Here is a 16,964-nt window from a genome sequence, read left to right as displayed (position 1 = left end):
TAATGACGTATTGTGATCCGTGCTACATTCACCCTTAGCATTTACGTCTGTGAAGCGCCGGCAGCACAGTCTGTGTTGATATGAGATCAAGCGGAAAACTTCCGCTGTTGAAAAATGAAGCCATTGCAGAAACGCCAATAACTGCAGTCCCCCGAGTGACCACTTGAGGCTGGCTGCTAAAAGTCACAGAGAGCACACAGCACATCTTAAAATGCATGTTTTAAAGGCAGAAATAAACCTGTTCAAAAAAACCAACTTGATTAGATCTGGTTGAACTCACCGGTCTTATTTTAGGGATAATTGTTCTGCATAATAAGGGGCGTGGCTTATCAGATTGGCAGGCCTGTGTTATGTAGCTGGCTGAAAACAAATCTACACCTTTAAGCCTAAACTCTGAACCCTCACAGACTTTAAAAGTGTCAAGTCTGCCGTATTGCATGAGTCTGTGAGGACTTGAAGTGGTTTAAAAAAATAAGTAATGGGACAGACTGTGATGACGTGAAGGTCACATATTGTCACCTGCCCTTGTTCAATTTTTCACATAATTTTCAAGCTTTTCTTATAAACTTTATTCTGCTTCATTGTACAACCTTTCGCTTAACTTGGAGCTTGACGATGACATCCTTCATGCACCAAGTTTGCAATGAATTCTGGGTAAGTCCTGAAGGAACGTACGTAATCTGTCATTGAGAAGTTCATCGTGGGACAGCACTAGCACACTGGCCATGACTTTTCTCAAAGTTCTGTCACTCTGTGAGTTCTGTTTGTCAGGAGGCTTCGGTCTGACATTTCAAACAGAACCGCCATCAATGGTGCTTTAGAAACCAATGGGTCACGTCAATGAGTCTACGGCTATGTTTTATCTGTGGCTGAGATGGACAAACGCAGGACGTCTCCTAGGAGACCGGCATTTTTCAACAGGTGTGAAATCAAAAGTCAACATTGATGTCTTTGAGTGCTTTCACTGCTATTTACATGTAATCGTGCTCTAGTGAAATTACCTGTATTTTCGGTTTGATTAACATTTGTCGTGATTTGACCACATCCGAAAAACATCACGTTTGTTTACAGATTTTTTTTTTCCTGCAGATATTTTAAAAATATTCCCCAAAAAGACTGCATGCATATTACATCAGCTGTTTTCATCAAAATGGGTGAAGTGACAGGCACTGTTTGGGCTGGTGTTTATTCAGTCTCCGAGTGCGGGGTGAGGGCTGCTTTGCCCTGCAGAGATAAGACATGTGGAGGTTGATGCAGCTCATGTGAATAATGCATCAGAGACGATGACCCATCCCTGACCAAGAGATGGACAGAAATAACACTGACGTCAGCCCCGACAGACACTCACAGCGCCAGACGACTGGGGAGAGGATATAGAGGGGGATATTAAGCCTGCAGAGCTTCTTAGGGATCAGCTTCACCTCTCAATCCGCCTGTCTCTCCATCAGGATGGGGGAGGCAAGGGGGGGGGGGGGGGGGGGGGGGGGGGGGGGGGGGGGGGGGGTCTGTGTCAGGCTTCCTCTCTCTCTCTCTCTCTCTCGTCTCTTCACAGTTACGTGACTGGCATCTGCGAACACCAGGGAGCAGAGACAAGAAGCCACTCACTGGGATGAAATGGGACGCACACACACACACACACACACACACACACACACACACACACACACACACACACACACACACACACACATTCACGCTCATTCACACTCTTACACTAAACTGCATTTTTCAAGCACATTTGCAATAATTTTGTGGGTTTCCACATTTCCAGAAGATTTCAGTCAATTATAAAACATATCAGAGGGATCAGAGCTGTATGATTGTGAAGACAAGTGTCCTTGATATCAGGACACCATTTCCCCCTTTTTCCCTCCTCCTTCTGATTAATTTGAGCTCAGAGGTCACGGGGTGTCTTTTTTGGAGGTCACCCAGTGAACGCTCACTTCTCACTCTCAGCTTGCCGTCTAAATGATCAGGAGAGACTTTGCTTCTCAGAGTAATCTGCAAAACAAATCGTCTGCCTCCCTCCGCTGTCCGCCAATCTCTGAACTCTCTCACAGACGCACGCATCAACACTCGCCTGCACACTTGTTAACGCTGAGTCTAACATGTGATAAATAAACATGTTTTTCCTTCTTCTCCTATTTCATGAAAAAAAAGAGAAAGAAATCAGTGCTTTTCACACATTTTTTCAGGTTCTAATTTTCATCTGGTTTCTGATTTGAAACGGATAAGACTCAAATGCCCCGACCTTTAGTACTCTCTTTATCTTTGTTTTTAAATGAAAAACTTCTCTCAAGGTGTCATTTATCAAAAACGTGCTTCAGAACACGTGGAAGGTATGGACAGCTGGTTTTCTTTTTCTCACTCTCAGGTCTGAAAGGCTGTGACATGTGAAGCAGTGGGTGGCTAACAATGAGTCAGGTACCCAAGATATAATAACCTTTACACACAGAGAAAACAGGTATCACTTAACTGACCTTGAAACTGCTTATTTTCTATGAAGCTGTATGTAAGTCATCATTTAAAAAGGTTTTTTTTCTATAGCATCATAGACAAGGATTACATTCCTATCAACACCACCGCCCTTTCAGCTGACATCACTTCAGTAAATGTAAGTATAACTCTTAACGTAAGAAACCTCTACATGGGGAAAAGTCCTAACTGTGCACTCTATTTATTCTTACATATTCTTCCAGAGCGGAGATGAATTTCAATATGGAAGTGCGTAACAAATTATATCTGGAATTATATTTCTATCAGGCACACAGACACACACACACACACACACACACACACACACAGACAGAAAGCTCTCTTTGTGGAGACTCTGTCCCCTCTGCGAGGGGAAAATGAAGCATTAGAGTTCGGCAGCTGAGAGATGAAAGAGCGTCTGACTCCAGTCGCTGGGATCTCCTCCTCCCACCTTTGATCCTGTCTTCCGCTCGACCGGCAGCTTGAGCACAGCGCAGAAAGCCACAGCCATGGTCCGGGCATTAGCGTTGGAGAAGAGGACAGAGTGGCTTTCACAGGCTACAAAACACACATGCAGAAACTCACAACACTCAGAGCGAAGAGTAATGCTCGACTGAAATCAGTCAGCATGTTCAGGCCAGTTTCCGATGAACCACATTTTAAAAACTGAACAGTGTTGCGAAAGCATGGCCGAAATAAAAGTCACAGCAGTGCCCCTCTGTGCACTGCACAACTAATGACACAAAAACAAAGCAACATTAGGGCCAGCTTGTTTGACAAAGAAAAGCCTCTGAAATGTATGCTCAGTTAAAAATGGCACATTATGTTATTAATTACACTATTTATTCCTACACATCACATCATCTCCCCCTCTGTCCAACTCCTAAGCTAAGCTAAGCTAAGCTAAGCTAAGCATCATAGCCACAATACACATTTCTGTTCTTAACACAGAAATCAGCCATCAGTCCTCTCCTCTCACTTTTACGAAGAAAACAATTAAGCCTTTTTTTACTCAATTAATTTGAACATTATTCCATCAGAAACTTCTTTAAAGGAGCAATATGTAACTCTGATCCCTAGGGTTTGAAATGGGTTTAAATTCCCTTGACGCTGATTCATGTCACCATGTTTCAGACACTGTAGCTTCAGTGTTTAGTCAGCTCTGCATCGGTCTGTAAACCTTTCTGCGTTCTACCATCTCTCCAGTTTCTCAAAAGCATCTCCAATATTGATCCTAGTTTGAGCAGGTTTCTGCTCAGTTCTCTCGTGAGTAAGTAAGTAACGTTTATTTATAAAGCACTTTTCACAGACAAAGAAGTCACAAAGTGCTTCACATCGACAAAAAACAACATACATCCAATTAAAACACGAGTACGCCAACTACGACAGTCTAAGACAGGGGTGTCCAAAGTGTGGCCCGGGGGCCATTTGTGGCCCTTGAGTGGATTTTTTGTGGCCCTTGACTTCAAATCGAAGAATCAGAAGATTTTGGCCCCAGGCCTCATCAGATGGCATATTTCGTTCTTTTTTTCTTTTTCATGTTAGCGAGGGAGACCTATAAAAGCCTGACTATTCTTTCCAAAAAATTAGAACACAACAGTTTCCCACTGCAATTAGTTATTGTGTATTTACATTATTTTTTGAAGAGGTCAAAATACAAAAAGTTCCTTCCAATATTTAAAAAAACAAACAAAAAAAACCCCTGTGGCCCGTGAGCGATTCTAACGTGACAATTTTGGCCCGCAAGGAAAAAAGTTTGGACACCACTGGTCTAAGATCCTGCAATAACCAGGAACAATAATTGTCCTGTTTAATCATCGATAAGTAGGTCGACATATGTGGCCTGTCTAAACATTAATGTTTTTAACTGCTTAAAAAACTAAACAGAGTAAGAGAGACGTAACAACATGAGCAGGGAATTCCACAGGATTGGCGCTATGGCCTCTCGTCTTAAAATGTGTTTGTGGGACAGACAGCAGGTGTGGGGTGTTTGACCTCAGTGAGTGTGTGGGTGAATACAGGTGAAGGACTTCTGACGGATATTCTGGGGCCTGACTGTGAATGGCTCTGAATGTGAGAGTGTGAGAGTTTTAAAATCAATCCTACAGTATATACCACAGGGAGCGAGTGCATTGTTTTCAGTATGGGAGTGATGTGAGCTGTCGGTTTGCCATTTGTCTGGCAAACCTACGCTGTACCTCCTCAGGTCCAGACAAATCCAGACCATTCAGGACCAGAATCTAGAGTTAGAAAGAGGACATACTGGCATAACTGTACGTCTTAAATCTTAATCTGAAATGCAACTGGAAGGTACAGGGTTTGATCCCCGGCTCCTCCAGACAAATGTCTGATGTGTCCTCTGCCAGGACACTTAACCCCAAATTGCTCCTGCTGCTTTGTCTGTAGCTTGTTAATGTGTATATGAGATAGTTAGTGCTGATGGACACTTTACATAGCAGCCTCTGTGTGAATGTGGAGTGAATGTTAGAGGACTAGATACGTGCTATACAAGCTCCAATAATGGTGAATGGACTTATGGTTGTATAGAGGACACCACAGGACAGCCTTGAGTTGTGTCAGATAAAGTCTGGAGCAAGGTGTCGTTCACTTGAGACAAAGCCTTGTGCCAAACGTCGTCCTCTACAACTTTACAAAGTTCCTCCTCCCAAACGTTTTTTATTTTGTCTGAAGAAGTTACTGAATACTCTGAGTTGTGATATTAAAATGTAGATTTTTTAAATGAAACCTGTCTGATTCGTGGGTGTGTCGAAAATTGTATTGATTGTAGAAATAGGAGGAATATTGGGAAAGAAGGCGTTGTTTGCATTGATAAAGTTATGGACTTGAAAGTATCGAAATCGATGGGAGGTTATATGGTAAGTTATATTTATCCCACAGTTCACGAAAGCTGCAAAAGACGTTATCTGAGTAAAGGTCCTTCAGCCTGACAAGGCCTGACCTCTGTCGCAAAGAAAAAGCCATATCAGTACCTGGAGGGAGGAAAAGATGGTTATTATGGATCGGGGTATGATTAGAAAAACCCTGGAGACCAAAGGCCAGAGGTGACGATTGAATCACACGTGAACTGAGGTGGACGTATGGGAAGTTTTGATGAGTGCTTGGCGAGAGGGGCAGGATTCGGCTTCAAGTTCACACCAGCTTAATGTTGCTTCCTGGACCCAACGGGACATTTTGTGAATATTAGTTGCCCAGTAATAGTTTCTTCAATTAGGAAGTGCAAATTCCCCTGCAGATCTCTGCCTTTGTAAGACCTCTCTTCTAATCCTGGGGGTCTTGCCATGCCATAGGAAGGAGGTAATTACAAAAAAAAGGATTTAGGTAGAAAGACTGGGAGACATTGAAAGATGTACAAAAAACGAGGGAGTACATTCATTTTTACACAGTTCAGCAAGGGATAATTGCAAGCTGTTCCACCTTCCCAAGTCTCTCCTGAGCTGGGTCAATTAAGGGAGGAAAGTTTTTTATGTCGAAGTTAGTTTTCTACATTCACTCCTAAAGATTTAAAACTGCTTGAAGGGAAGGTGCTTGTCAGGGATCTGAAAGTGTAGATCGTTTACAGGGAAGCATTCACTTTCAGAAAAATTAAGTTTATCACCTGAGAAAGAGCCAAACCTTTTTCGCAGTATGATCTGGGGGAGGGTAGGAATTGGGTCGGAGATAAACAATAATAAGTCATCTGCATATAGAGAGAGTGTATGTTCAGAGCCACAGCTCAGAATCCCTTGACTAAATCTGGCTGTTTTAAGTGCAATCGATGGCGAATAACAACGGGCTCAGAGGACATCCTTGGCGCGAGCCTCTTCCAAGTTTAAAATATTGAGACTTCATTCCATTAGTGCTTACAGAGGCCTGAGGTGAAGAGTATAAAAGTGTTATCCAGGATATCAATTTGGACCTGATGCAAAATCTCTTAAGCACCTCATACAGATACCTCGACTCCACTTTACCAAACGCTTTCTCCACGGCCAGAGAAACCACCTCTTCACTTGATGCTAATTAATATTAACATTAAGAAGTGGGCGAGTGTTCGAGAAGGAGTGTCAGTTATTCATAAACCAGGTTTGGTCTGGTGATATGATGAGTGACATGATGAGGTGAGCTAGTGTTATAAGATTTTATATTTGGTATTTAGAAGGGAGATGGGTCGATAGGAACTGTAATCCGAATCTTCTTAACCTGGTTTTTGTAGTAAAATTATTGAAGCCTCAGTCAGAGTTTGAGGGAGGGCAGCTCGGTCCAGAGAGTCATTGACCATGTTTAAAAGGAGGGGGGGTTAGTTTGTCAGTAAGTATTTTCTTACCAGAATACAACTTGTGATGTCACAAACTTTGAAACTCATGCAGACCTCAAACAAAGGACTGGATGAATTTATTTCAAATTGTGTGGATCGATAGACACTCAGGTTACCCAAATAAATGTTTAAAAAAAAACAGTCAAAGTGGATTTTTCATAATGTGTCCCCTTTAATAAAAACCCAAATCCAAATCTCAGCAACACAAAACGAGTAAGAGTGTCACTTTCTCTTCACCACTGAATGGATCAGGTGTTGCTTTTGCTGTCAGGTTTTAACAGTCCATTCAGACACACATTAATCTGCCACGCTGCTATTAGTTGACAGCACATTGCTGTTTTGTTTTATAGTGACTATTTCATTTTGAACGCTCTGAGCACAGATCATAATTCTGGTTTCATTTCAGTGCATATAAAACACATTAAGTCTTCCAACCAGAAACACAGAATAAGATGTTCACTGTTTATAAATAAATATTTTGGGACTTCATGGACATTTAATCATCCCCGCATTAAATTAGAGTGCAAGAGAGACTGAAAGCGGCATCCTGATTGATTACTGCCAAGAAATAGAAAAACTGTAAATTGCTGACCGATGCACACACACGCACACACACACACACCGAACCCTGTAACCCCCCTCACCTCCATGGGTCAGCAGGGTGACGGGTGCAGCAGAGAGGAGGTTATTACAGAGCAGCTGCAGAGGTGATGTACTTAATTTATGACAGGAACTTCACAGCTATCTGCACCCAGGACTTTATCACCCACAGATCCTCGACTGATGACACACGGGTCAACACCTGCAGACTCTGACTGGACTTTGTGAAGAAGAGAAGGAGTATAACGAGGAGGCTGATTATCTATTTGACGTGATTATGGGTGATAATTCTTATTTTAGAGCGAAAGTACGTCATCACACAACTACCAGTCAAACGTGTGGACACATAACAGTAACAGTATTTTCAATAATACAGTATAACACATATAATTATAATACAGCTACTGTAAGCTGTCTCTAGGGCACACCTAGTAATAGAAGGCTTTATTTTTTATTATTTTTCCACATTTTATAATCGAAGATATGAAACGATAGAAAAGAAAGAAATGCATGCCAACGAAGCTATCAACGTCACTATTTCTATTCAAATAGGAAACACGTGTCAAACATTTAAGCAAATGTCTCTGAGATAATAACTTGCATTCATTCAACCAGGTGTGCCCAACTTTTTGACTGGTTTTGCATATTCCACTTCCACGTGCATGAACTGTACGGTGCCAAAGCGTGCCAGGGCCAAGGGCGTGAAGACGTTCTGGATAGGGGTGCTGAGGCACAGTACAGACTGCCTGGTGTGAAAGCGCCCTCAGTGACAGGAGTGGTTACTGTGGTGATGGGAGGAAATGCCTTATTGAAAAAAGGAATAATTTGTTTTTATTTATTTAAGATCTGATCAGTCACACTCCCCTTGTGAATCATCATTATCATTCATAAAATCAAAACAGATTAGTTATAACCTCCAGCCTCCCCTTTATTGTGTAATGTGCCAATTAAAAGAACGTGTGTTTTACAACATGAATATATGACTACATCCTGGTTAAAAAAAAAAAAAAGTCTTGTCTTCATCAGCTGAAAACATTTTGTAGCTTATAAGTGTTAATTCTATAAAACAGTATAAGAGGGCTAATCTGACTGACAGCTCGTCAGCTTGTTTTAGCTGTTTGACAGGAGGTGTCAAAGCTTTGTCTGTTTCTAGGATGACAGAGAAGTTGTTTCTGACAGTATTTCCAATATAGCAACCGCCACCATTAAGCTTGACAGTTATGCAACAGAAACCAATGGAGGATGTCCATGTTAACATGTAGTTTACGGCGAAAACAGCACTTACATGTGAACAGGACACATTCACTGCTTTGGATTGCACGTAAATGTAAATGTTAGACACGGTGGATTTTGTATTCCAGGATTGGCCATTTGTATGTCCGTAAACTGGTTTATATAATTCTCACGCATTCAGAGATGTTAGCTGTTTAGATGATAAAATATGATCACCTTTAATCTCTCTCGTCCCTTTCAGATTACGCCGTGGATTGAAAGTTAAGAGTCCATGGTCTCCTCTGCAGCAGCTGCAGCCAAAAAACCTGAAGGCATCTGAAATCTCCTTTCAACCTTCATACAGTAGATCAAATCAGAGTCAGTCTGCAGTACTGTTTTGCCTGAATGGAGCTTTATTGAAAGAAAAAAATATTGGAGTAGACATGTTACAGTGTGGAACCATGTTGGAAAAAGACGACATGTTTTGATCTGTTCAGGTTCACCTCTCCGCTCACCTCTGTGTGAAGCCTGCCAGAAAACTAAAGCATCTAAATCAATTAAAATCCCATTAAAGCCAGCACCATTATTGAGGTCATTACCGAGGGGGGGAGAGACGCCTGATGATGACGGGGTGGATCAAACTAAATCTAATTAATTCATTTATTCATTAACACGCAGCTCTTATGCAGGCATGCTTAGTGCAATGTAATAAAAAACAAATTCTGCACCTCTGCAGAAACATGAAAACTTGACATGAGACGGAAACTATGAAACGTGAACATTACATCAAAAAGGTGAGCTATTGCCAGTGTGGGGTATTGGCTGATTTTCAAAGGACACTGAAACACATGGACATGGACTGCTGCTTTCCTCTAACACGCACGCTAGGTGTCAGACTGGCGGCAGAGAAAGACAAGGAGTGAAAATAAGCAGAACAGAGGAGGGTGAGAGAGGGCGAGCATCACAGTCTGTTTCTGTGCTCCATCTCCCACCAGTGGAGCCGTGATTAGAGAGCAGCAGACATTAATGTTTGGTATTGATCCCCTCTCAAATGGCTCGGGGACCACAGGCCAAGGAAATGACAGAATCATGCTATGTGGCCTTCTCAGCCTGGAGATGTGAAGAGGTGTGTGTGTGCTTCAGCTGGATTTAGAGGGCAAAAGAGAGACAAAAGAGCTGTGTGAGGTGTGTTGTTTGCTTAGTTGTGTTCTGTTTTAAGAGGAAAATAAAAAAATCTGAAACACGTCTCTAACATGAGAACACTTACTGTACTCTATTTGTATGTCACGTTTGAACACCACACTGCAGGAACCCATATTTGCTGGATGAAATGAAAGATGAGCTCTTTACTTTGAGGGGAATAAAGGGAGGTTTTATTTATTTCACAGGCTGCAGACGTTTCCTTAACAGGATGACTTGTGTCTCTCTTTTATTTAAAATTAAACAATACATTGACACGGAGCAGGATTTGATTTAAAGTTATAGGCTGAGCTGCAGGGGTTTGGATCGTGGGTCGAGGCAGACTGAGAGCCAGGTTAGATTGAGAAGAACAGGCGAGCTGATTGGACGTGACAGGAGCAGTGTCCTCCTCTCCTGCAGCACAGAGAGACTTCCAAATGAAAATCTATACGGCATGAAGCCAGAGGCAGACCTTTACCGGCTGGAGAAGGCCGCTGGTCAGTCAGACTTCAGTGAGCCTCGGTGCACATGTGCTCACATGAAGACACACGAGCGTACACACACACATTAAATGTAAACAGAATCTGACCTCATCTGTTTAGAAATTAAGCCGATATGGACATGCAAAAAAAAAAAAGTGTTGTTCCTCGAATGTCCACCTGAGGCTGGCTGCAAGAGCAAAGGAATTCCCATCAGGTTGTATATAAAAACAAGAATATTCACAACCTGTATAAAACATTTTCTTAATATAATTTCTTTATCGGTACACGCTGTGGGGAGGGCGAATGTTTTTATTGAATAAAGCTTGACAGAGTTATGCATTTATTAGGCTTATTGGAGGTGTGGCTCAGTAGATTGGCAGGCGAACACCTTGCAGCTGTTTGTCAAAAGGGTTTTAGTTGCACAGCTCAACCTGCTTGGATTAAATATATTTTTTTTGGGTGAGGATGCTCTCACTGCTTATTGTTCCTGAGGTGTTTAATGGGAACTAAGAGATCCCCTCTCCTCTAAAACAAACACAGAACAAAGCAGCCTGGTGGTTAAAATCAGTGTCTCTCCCAAAGGACTGAAGCGAACAGGAGAGACAAGTGAATGATTCAAAGATGAAAGGTTTATTTTACAGATGTGATATTGAATGATTGTCAGGGAATCATTGGTGCTCGAACTCTACAGGGAGTGTTTGAAGTGCCCTGAGTGGGAACAAGATCCCCCCCCCCCCCCCCCCCCCCCCCAGGGTCCAGACACAGGTGGCGGAGGTGTTAGCGGGAGACGCCGTCTTGGCTGATGCGATGAAGAAGCTGATTGAACTGTGAAGACTGGAGATAATGAGGAGATGGTTGATGCTGTCATCTGAGGCTGATGAAGACGATATGTTGGTGTATGAAGGAATGAAGATGACCGGCCATCTGAGGGATCTGACGGGATGAAGAATGTGATGAACTTGCGAAGGATTGGCGGCGATGGGGAAGTGGAGGGTTGCTTGTAACGATGGCATTGATGAACTAAAAGCCATTTTTAAAGAAGACAGCAGTAATGGGATAGGCTGACGATGAGAGGGTGGAGCAGGAATATAAGTAAGAATGTGTGGAGGAGTGACTGACTGAACTTATATTAGAGCTACACCAGAGAGAATAGAGTCAAATAAATCTTCTTCATACACAGTTCTGATGTATTCTTACATTCTTCATGATCTTTCTCAGGCTTTACATACAGGCCATATGCATGGACAGCTTTTCTCCATCATCCTTTCAGTTTGAGATGGGATCAGAACAGTCGTCTTTCTTTTGAGAGATGAACTTTGAACGTTTCTGTCTCCTTTAAGAGACAGGCGTTTGTTTATTCAAACAAGCAGCAACGACCTGCTCGTGAAAGGGACTCTTATGCTCAACTGTAATCGGCTCTTATTTGCTGTAATAACACAAATACATCGAGTCACAGCACAGGCTATTTAGCTTTGGTCGCGTGGTGGGACACATAAAGCTAATATGTGAGTCAACACGCCATCTTGTGTACAATGGAGCTGCACACAGTCCGCTCCACAGCACACCACAAACACAGCAAGCAGGCGTGACGCGGTAAACAGAAACTCTTTCAAACAGAGCAGAGAACATATCAGTCAAATGTGTGTTTTTGGTCCAGTGTGTCAGCTCAATTCAAGTTGCCTCCATATATGGGGTGTGTGCATTTACCACCATTTTACGGGCGCCGCTGCTGCAGATCATTGCCAATGAAATCCGTCTCCCATGTTGAAAGTTGGACCAGCGTTATGTTTGCAGAGAAAGACTCCAGGTTCGATGTCATTGACCCGTTGCACTCTCATTAAACTACTGGACAGGCTGCACAGCGAGTAAAGATAATGCAATCCTGTTTACAGCATGGCAGTATAGGCGCACACACCCACTCACACATACACACATCACTGACCACTTACATCCTCCCCAGAGAAAAAACCCCCACATCTATGCAAAGAGGAAATGTAATATCCCTAATGCAAACCTGAATCATGAAATAGTGATTAACTGTTATTGAACTGACCAGTTAAGGTGTTGTGCAGAGCTCCCAGCATGCCTTGTTTTCCTTTATGGCTTATTATTGCCTGGCATGAATCATAGGTACAGTTCTTAACCAAAACCACACCTACACACACACCTACGCACACACACACTTTGACTGATTTGTTGTAAACAGATTCCAAGTAAAGTACACTCTGCTCACCAAGCAGTGTTTGATTAACGACGCACATGAGAAGAGGAAGCAGCAGAGCAAAGATTGAACACTCAGGGACGAGGGAGAAAATGGACGGCAGGAGGGGAAATTGGTGTGATGGTTGACGGGCGCTGCTTTGAGAGAGAGGACGTAGGAGAGAGACGAGTTTATGTGCTGGATGTTGAAAAATTGACTTTGAGTGGCACGACTAGTGTTGGGGAAGCTCCTTATGAAATGTAGCGAGCTAAGCTTCCAGTTGCTTTGAGCGTCACTCCACTGAGGACGCCTCCAGAGAAATACAGCAGGCTAAGACACAGAAACAGGGAACATTAGTTTCAGCTATTTTCATTTAAATTGAATGAAGTTAAGGTAAAGTTTATGTAGCTAAACCTGCAGAGATTTGAAGCCATTTACAGAAAGTTAACATTGAATGTAATGATGTGCTTTTATTTTGAAAGAAAAAAAGGAACTTCCAGTTGATCGATGGTTCTGAAAGTGACTTAACTCCGGCAAAAGACAGGAAAAAGTCAAATGTTTGGAGTCATGTGGTCATAACACATTGGCTAGTCCAATATTTAAGAGTGGGTTGTGTCACTTGGATGACTTTTGATAATTATTTCCAACAGAGCCGTTGACAGATAACTGCAGGGCGACTTGCAGGCTGTGTGTCTGTGTGTGAAGAAGAGAAGGGAAGGACGTCTACTCTCACTTTAACATCTCTACTCCAAAGCTCCGCCCTGTTTGTGACTCAACACATACCAACCAGGAAAAAGACTCCGTCGATCCAAACACACAGAAAGAAGATAATGTGAGAAACAAAACCAATCCACCTGCACAGACAGAGAGGACAGCTTCAGGAGGGAATACTGGGGATACTGGGAGTACTAAAACTTGACCAGTTACTGAAAGCACACAGTAGGAAGCGTTAGAAAAGTCAAGTGTCAAAGTGAAAGTAAGTGTCAGGGGGGCGGGGGAGGGGGACCTCAGTAATCTGACCTGTTTTCGCCAGCTGCCTGTCGTGAGTTTTGCTTCACTGAGAGGAAAAATGGCGTCTTGTTTAGAAGAGGATTTATGCTGTTCTGTCTGCCATGACGTCTTCAAACATCCTGTGATTCTGTCATGCAGCCACAGCTTCTGTAAAGCCTGTCTGCAGAAATGGTGGACTGAGAAACCGACCAAGGAGTGTCCTGTGTGTGCGAGGCCTTCAATGTTTGACCCGCCTTGTAACCTGGTGTTAAAGAACCTGTGTGAGGCCTTTTTGAGGGATCAGAAATCCACATCAGACTCTGGGGCCCTCTGCAGGCTGCACTCTGAGAGACTCAGACTGTTCTGTCTGGATCATCAGCAGCCAGCGTGTGTCGTCTGCAGAGACTCTAAAAAACACGCCAACCACACGTTCAGACCCGTGGATGAAGCTGCACAGGATCTCAGGGACGAGCTCCAGATATCACTGAGGACCTTCAAAGACAAACTGGAGCGTCTTATTGATGTCAAGGACAATTGGGATGAAACGGGAAAACACATCAAGGCCCAGGCAGCAAACACAGAGAGGCAGATCAAGGCGCAGTTTAAGAAGCTTCACCAGTTTCTAGAAGAGGAAGAGGAGACCAGAATCTCTGCACTGAGGGAGGAAGAGGAGCAGAAGAGTCAGAGGATGAAGGAGGATTTGAAAGCTCTGAGCCGAGAGATAGCACTTCTGTCAGACAAAGTCGGAGCCACGGAGGACGAGCTGAGAGGCGATGACGTCTCGTTCCTGAAGAACTACAAGACTGCAGTGGAAAGAGTCCAGCAGCGCCCCCTGCTGGAAGATCCACAGCTGCCCTCAGGCGCTCTCATCGACGTGGCCAAACACCTGGGCAACCTGTGCTTCAACATCTGGAACAAGATGAAGGACATGGTCTCCTACAGTCCTGTGATTCTGGACCCAAACACTGCTGGTTCAAACCTCATCCTGTCTGAAGAGCTGACCTGCGTGAGACGAGGAGAGATGCAGAAGCTTCCTGATAACCCGGAGAGGATGAACGGTTGGTGGTCTGTCCTGGGCTCGGAGGGCCTCGACGCAGGGACTCACAGCTGGGACGTCCAGGTTGGACAGAACACATGGTGGGACGTGGCCGTGTTTGAGGAGTCTGCAAACAGAACGGGAGACATTGACTATGGATTATGGAGAATATCGTTCGATGGTGATAAGTACATCGCATGTGACGCGTCACTTCATCGCGTAGATCTGTCAGTGAGAGGACGACCGCAGAGGATCAGGGTGCATCTGGACTGGGACAAAGGAAAGCTGTCATTCTCTGATCCGGACACTAACACACACATGTACACCTTCACACACACTTTCTCTCAAAAGCTGTTTCCATACATTTGGACTTTTGACTCACATCCTCTGGAGATATTACCAGTGAAGCTCTCTGTGACGCACCAGTTAGCACCAGGTACAACTTCACCCGTCGGTAGCCATCAGAGGAGTCCACACTGACAGGTGTCTGTATGTTGTTTATAACGCCTCGCAAACATCTCACACATCCAGGTGTTTAGGAGAGGTTTTACACACCGTCAAAGCCATCAAATAAATGTGATACTTTTCTCCTGCTATGCAGATTTAATGGATGCTACGCTATATGTTAAAGCCATAGTTGGCTTTAGATTTAGAACAACTTTGCGACGTTGGGGAAGCACTGCGAAAATCCAGTTAGCCTAAAGATGCTCCGACCAGCTCTGCTGCTTGCCTTTGTCTTGAATTGACGAGTCATTTGAAAAACTATCGCCCTCCATAAGGTTTATTTACGAAACATGAGACATGTTGTTCAGAGAGAGGGTATTTATACTGCTGTCAGGAATCAATAAGAAGTGAGCGTTAACAGCTTTAATTCAGCTGAATCTTTTCTGTAATTAGTCTCTCTGCGGGCCGTAGAGCTCCTCGGCTGAGGTAAAGTTTTCATAGACAGGATGCATTCGGGTTGCTGTGGGAGGCTGTGTAGTAACAGGAGCACATACTGTAATCACATGATTGATTTATAATATAATCAGAATGCTCCCTCCTGATATCTTGTGTTGGTGTTTTTAATCAATCTTTCCTCTTCTCAAATCGATGAAGGTTCATGTAGTTTGATTTCTGCTCGCGGTTAATTAACATTTTCTTTTCTTAAAGGGGACATGTTTTTGAAAAATCCCCTTGTACAGTGTTTTTGAACATTTATTTCGGTAACCTAAGTGTCTATGGACCCAGACAATGTGAAATATTCACATCCAGTCCTTTGCTTGTGTTCTGCAGACGTCTTTACCACACAGAGAAAAATGACAGGTTTCAAACGTGCTCTCCTTGTGACAACCCTCCTCTGGCATCTCCACCCATTGGCTTCACCTCCCACCTAAAGAAAAAACTTTTGTTCAGGTTGGCCATTTTTTTTTTCTCGCCAGAGAAGGAGTGATGTTCATCAGGAAAACTCGCTGCATTTAAAGAGACACACACACCAAAACGGAGCGTTCTGAGAGAGCTGGTTTCTACAGGGTCACAAATCTCCTCTGCTGCTTGATTCATGTTATATTTGGACCAAAGCTCAGAAACACAGATGCTTCTTTTCATGTGGAAAAGGTGGAAAAGGCTTATAATATTTCCTCTTTGAATGGCATGTAGACAGCTTGTGTGTGATGAATTTATTTCACTGATTATTGGCTGTTTGAAGAAATCGGAATATTTCTTGGAGCCATTAAAGTCCCGGTGTAATAACAGGCTGAGATTATGTTTGTGTGTGTTGTTCCTTCATAGCATGCTCCATGTTTGACATAACAACCGTCCCAAAGAACAAACGAGTTCTAAAAAATCCAACTTACGAACTTTTAAAGAAGAGGCCTTCTAGTCGTACCTCTACTTAACACCTAATGAAGTTTCTTCTCCGTTACGAGTCCGGTGTCTCCGCATACGCCATTATTTTTTGCTACCAGCTTGTGTATCTCTGTGTCCACAGGGAACCTGCACTCATGCTCTTTAATGGGCCTTCGTGGGCGGCTACCTGTGTTTATTAAGAACAACGTGCACACGCTGTTAACTTACAAGAAGGACAAAGGTGAGAACACAGCTGTGAACAATCTGACGGAGAAATCTTAAACAACTTAAAAAGATTACGAAGTTTCCCCCCCCTGAACAGTTCAGCACCATGGACAGCACCTTTAATCTATCGGGTATAATCGATCAGTCCGCCACTATTTTGGAGCAGACAGCGTCGTTTAGCCACATTGAGTAAACGACAAACATGAAAACCAATCGGATAGCTGCAAACTTAACGTTAACCTGCAAAGTTTTTCAGGGAAATCGATACGACAGGCGACTTTTTTTTTTTTTTTTCCATATATAACCTCAGGCTATATTCACTCAAAAACCACATTATATGTTCCTTTAACGCAGCGCTCTGTGGGCTTGGCTACAGAACGAGTCGGAGACGGCGGAGCTTATCACAGTTTTTCATCTCTGTCCAGG

At 43.3% G+C, this 16,964-nt stretch overlaps 1 protein-coding gene across 1 annotated transcript; it reads left to right on the top strand.

Annotated features, from left to right (window-relative positions):
- Positions 1-12,498: 12,498 nt before the first annotated feature.
- On the top strand, positions 12,499-16,219 carry LOC306825045 (zinc-binding protein A33-like). The gene has a single exon (XM_079345532.1). The coding sequence runs from the start codon at positions 13,530-13,532 to the stop codon at positions 14,964-14,966; it is 1,437 nt and encodes a 478-aa protein (XP_079201658.1). The 5' UTR covers positions 12,499-13,529; the 3' UTR covers positions 14,967-16,219.
- Positions 16,220-16,964: the final 745 nt, after the last annotated feature.

This window comes from Symphodus melops (genome assembly GCF_947650265.1).
Source record: "Symphodus melops genome assembly, chromosome: 6".
Classification (NCBI taxonomy): Eukaryota; Metazoa; Chordata; class Actinopteri; order Labriformes; family Labridae; genus Symphodus; species Symphodus melops.
The sequence above is the reverse complement of the archived record's forward strand: the minus strand, read 5'-3'. Positions and strand labels throughout refer to the sequence as shown.

Bases quoted from the DNA above. Each gene is read 5' to 3' on its own strand.
- LOC306825045 (XM_079345532.1), top strand. From the start codon at position 13,530: ATGGCGTCTTGTTTAGAAGAGGATTTATGCTGTTCTGTCTGCCATGAC.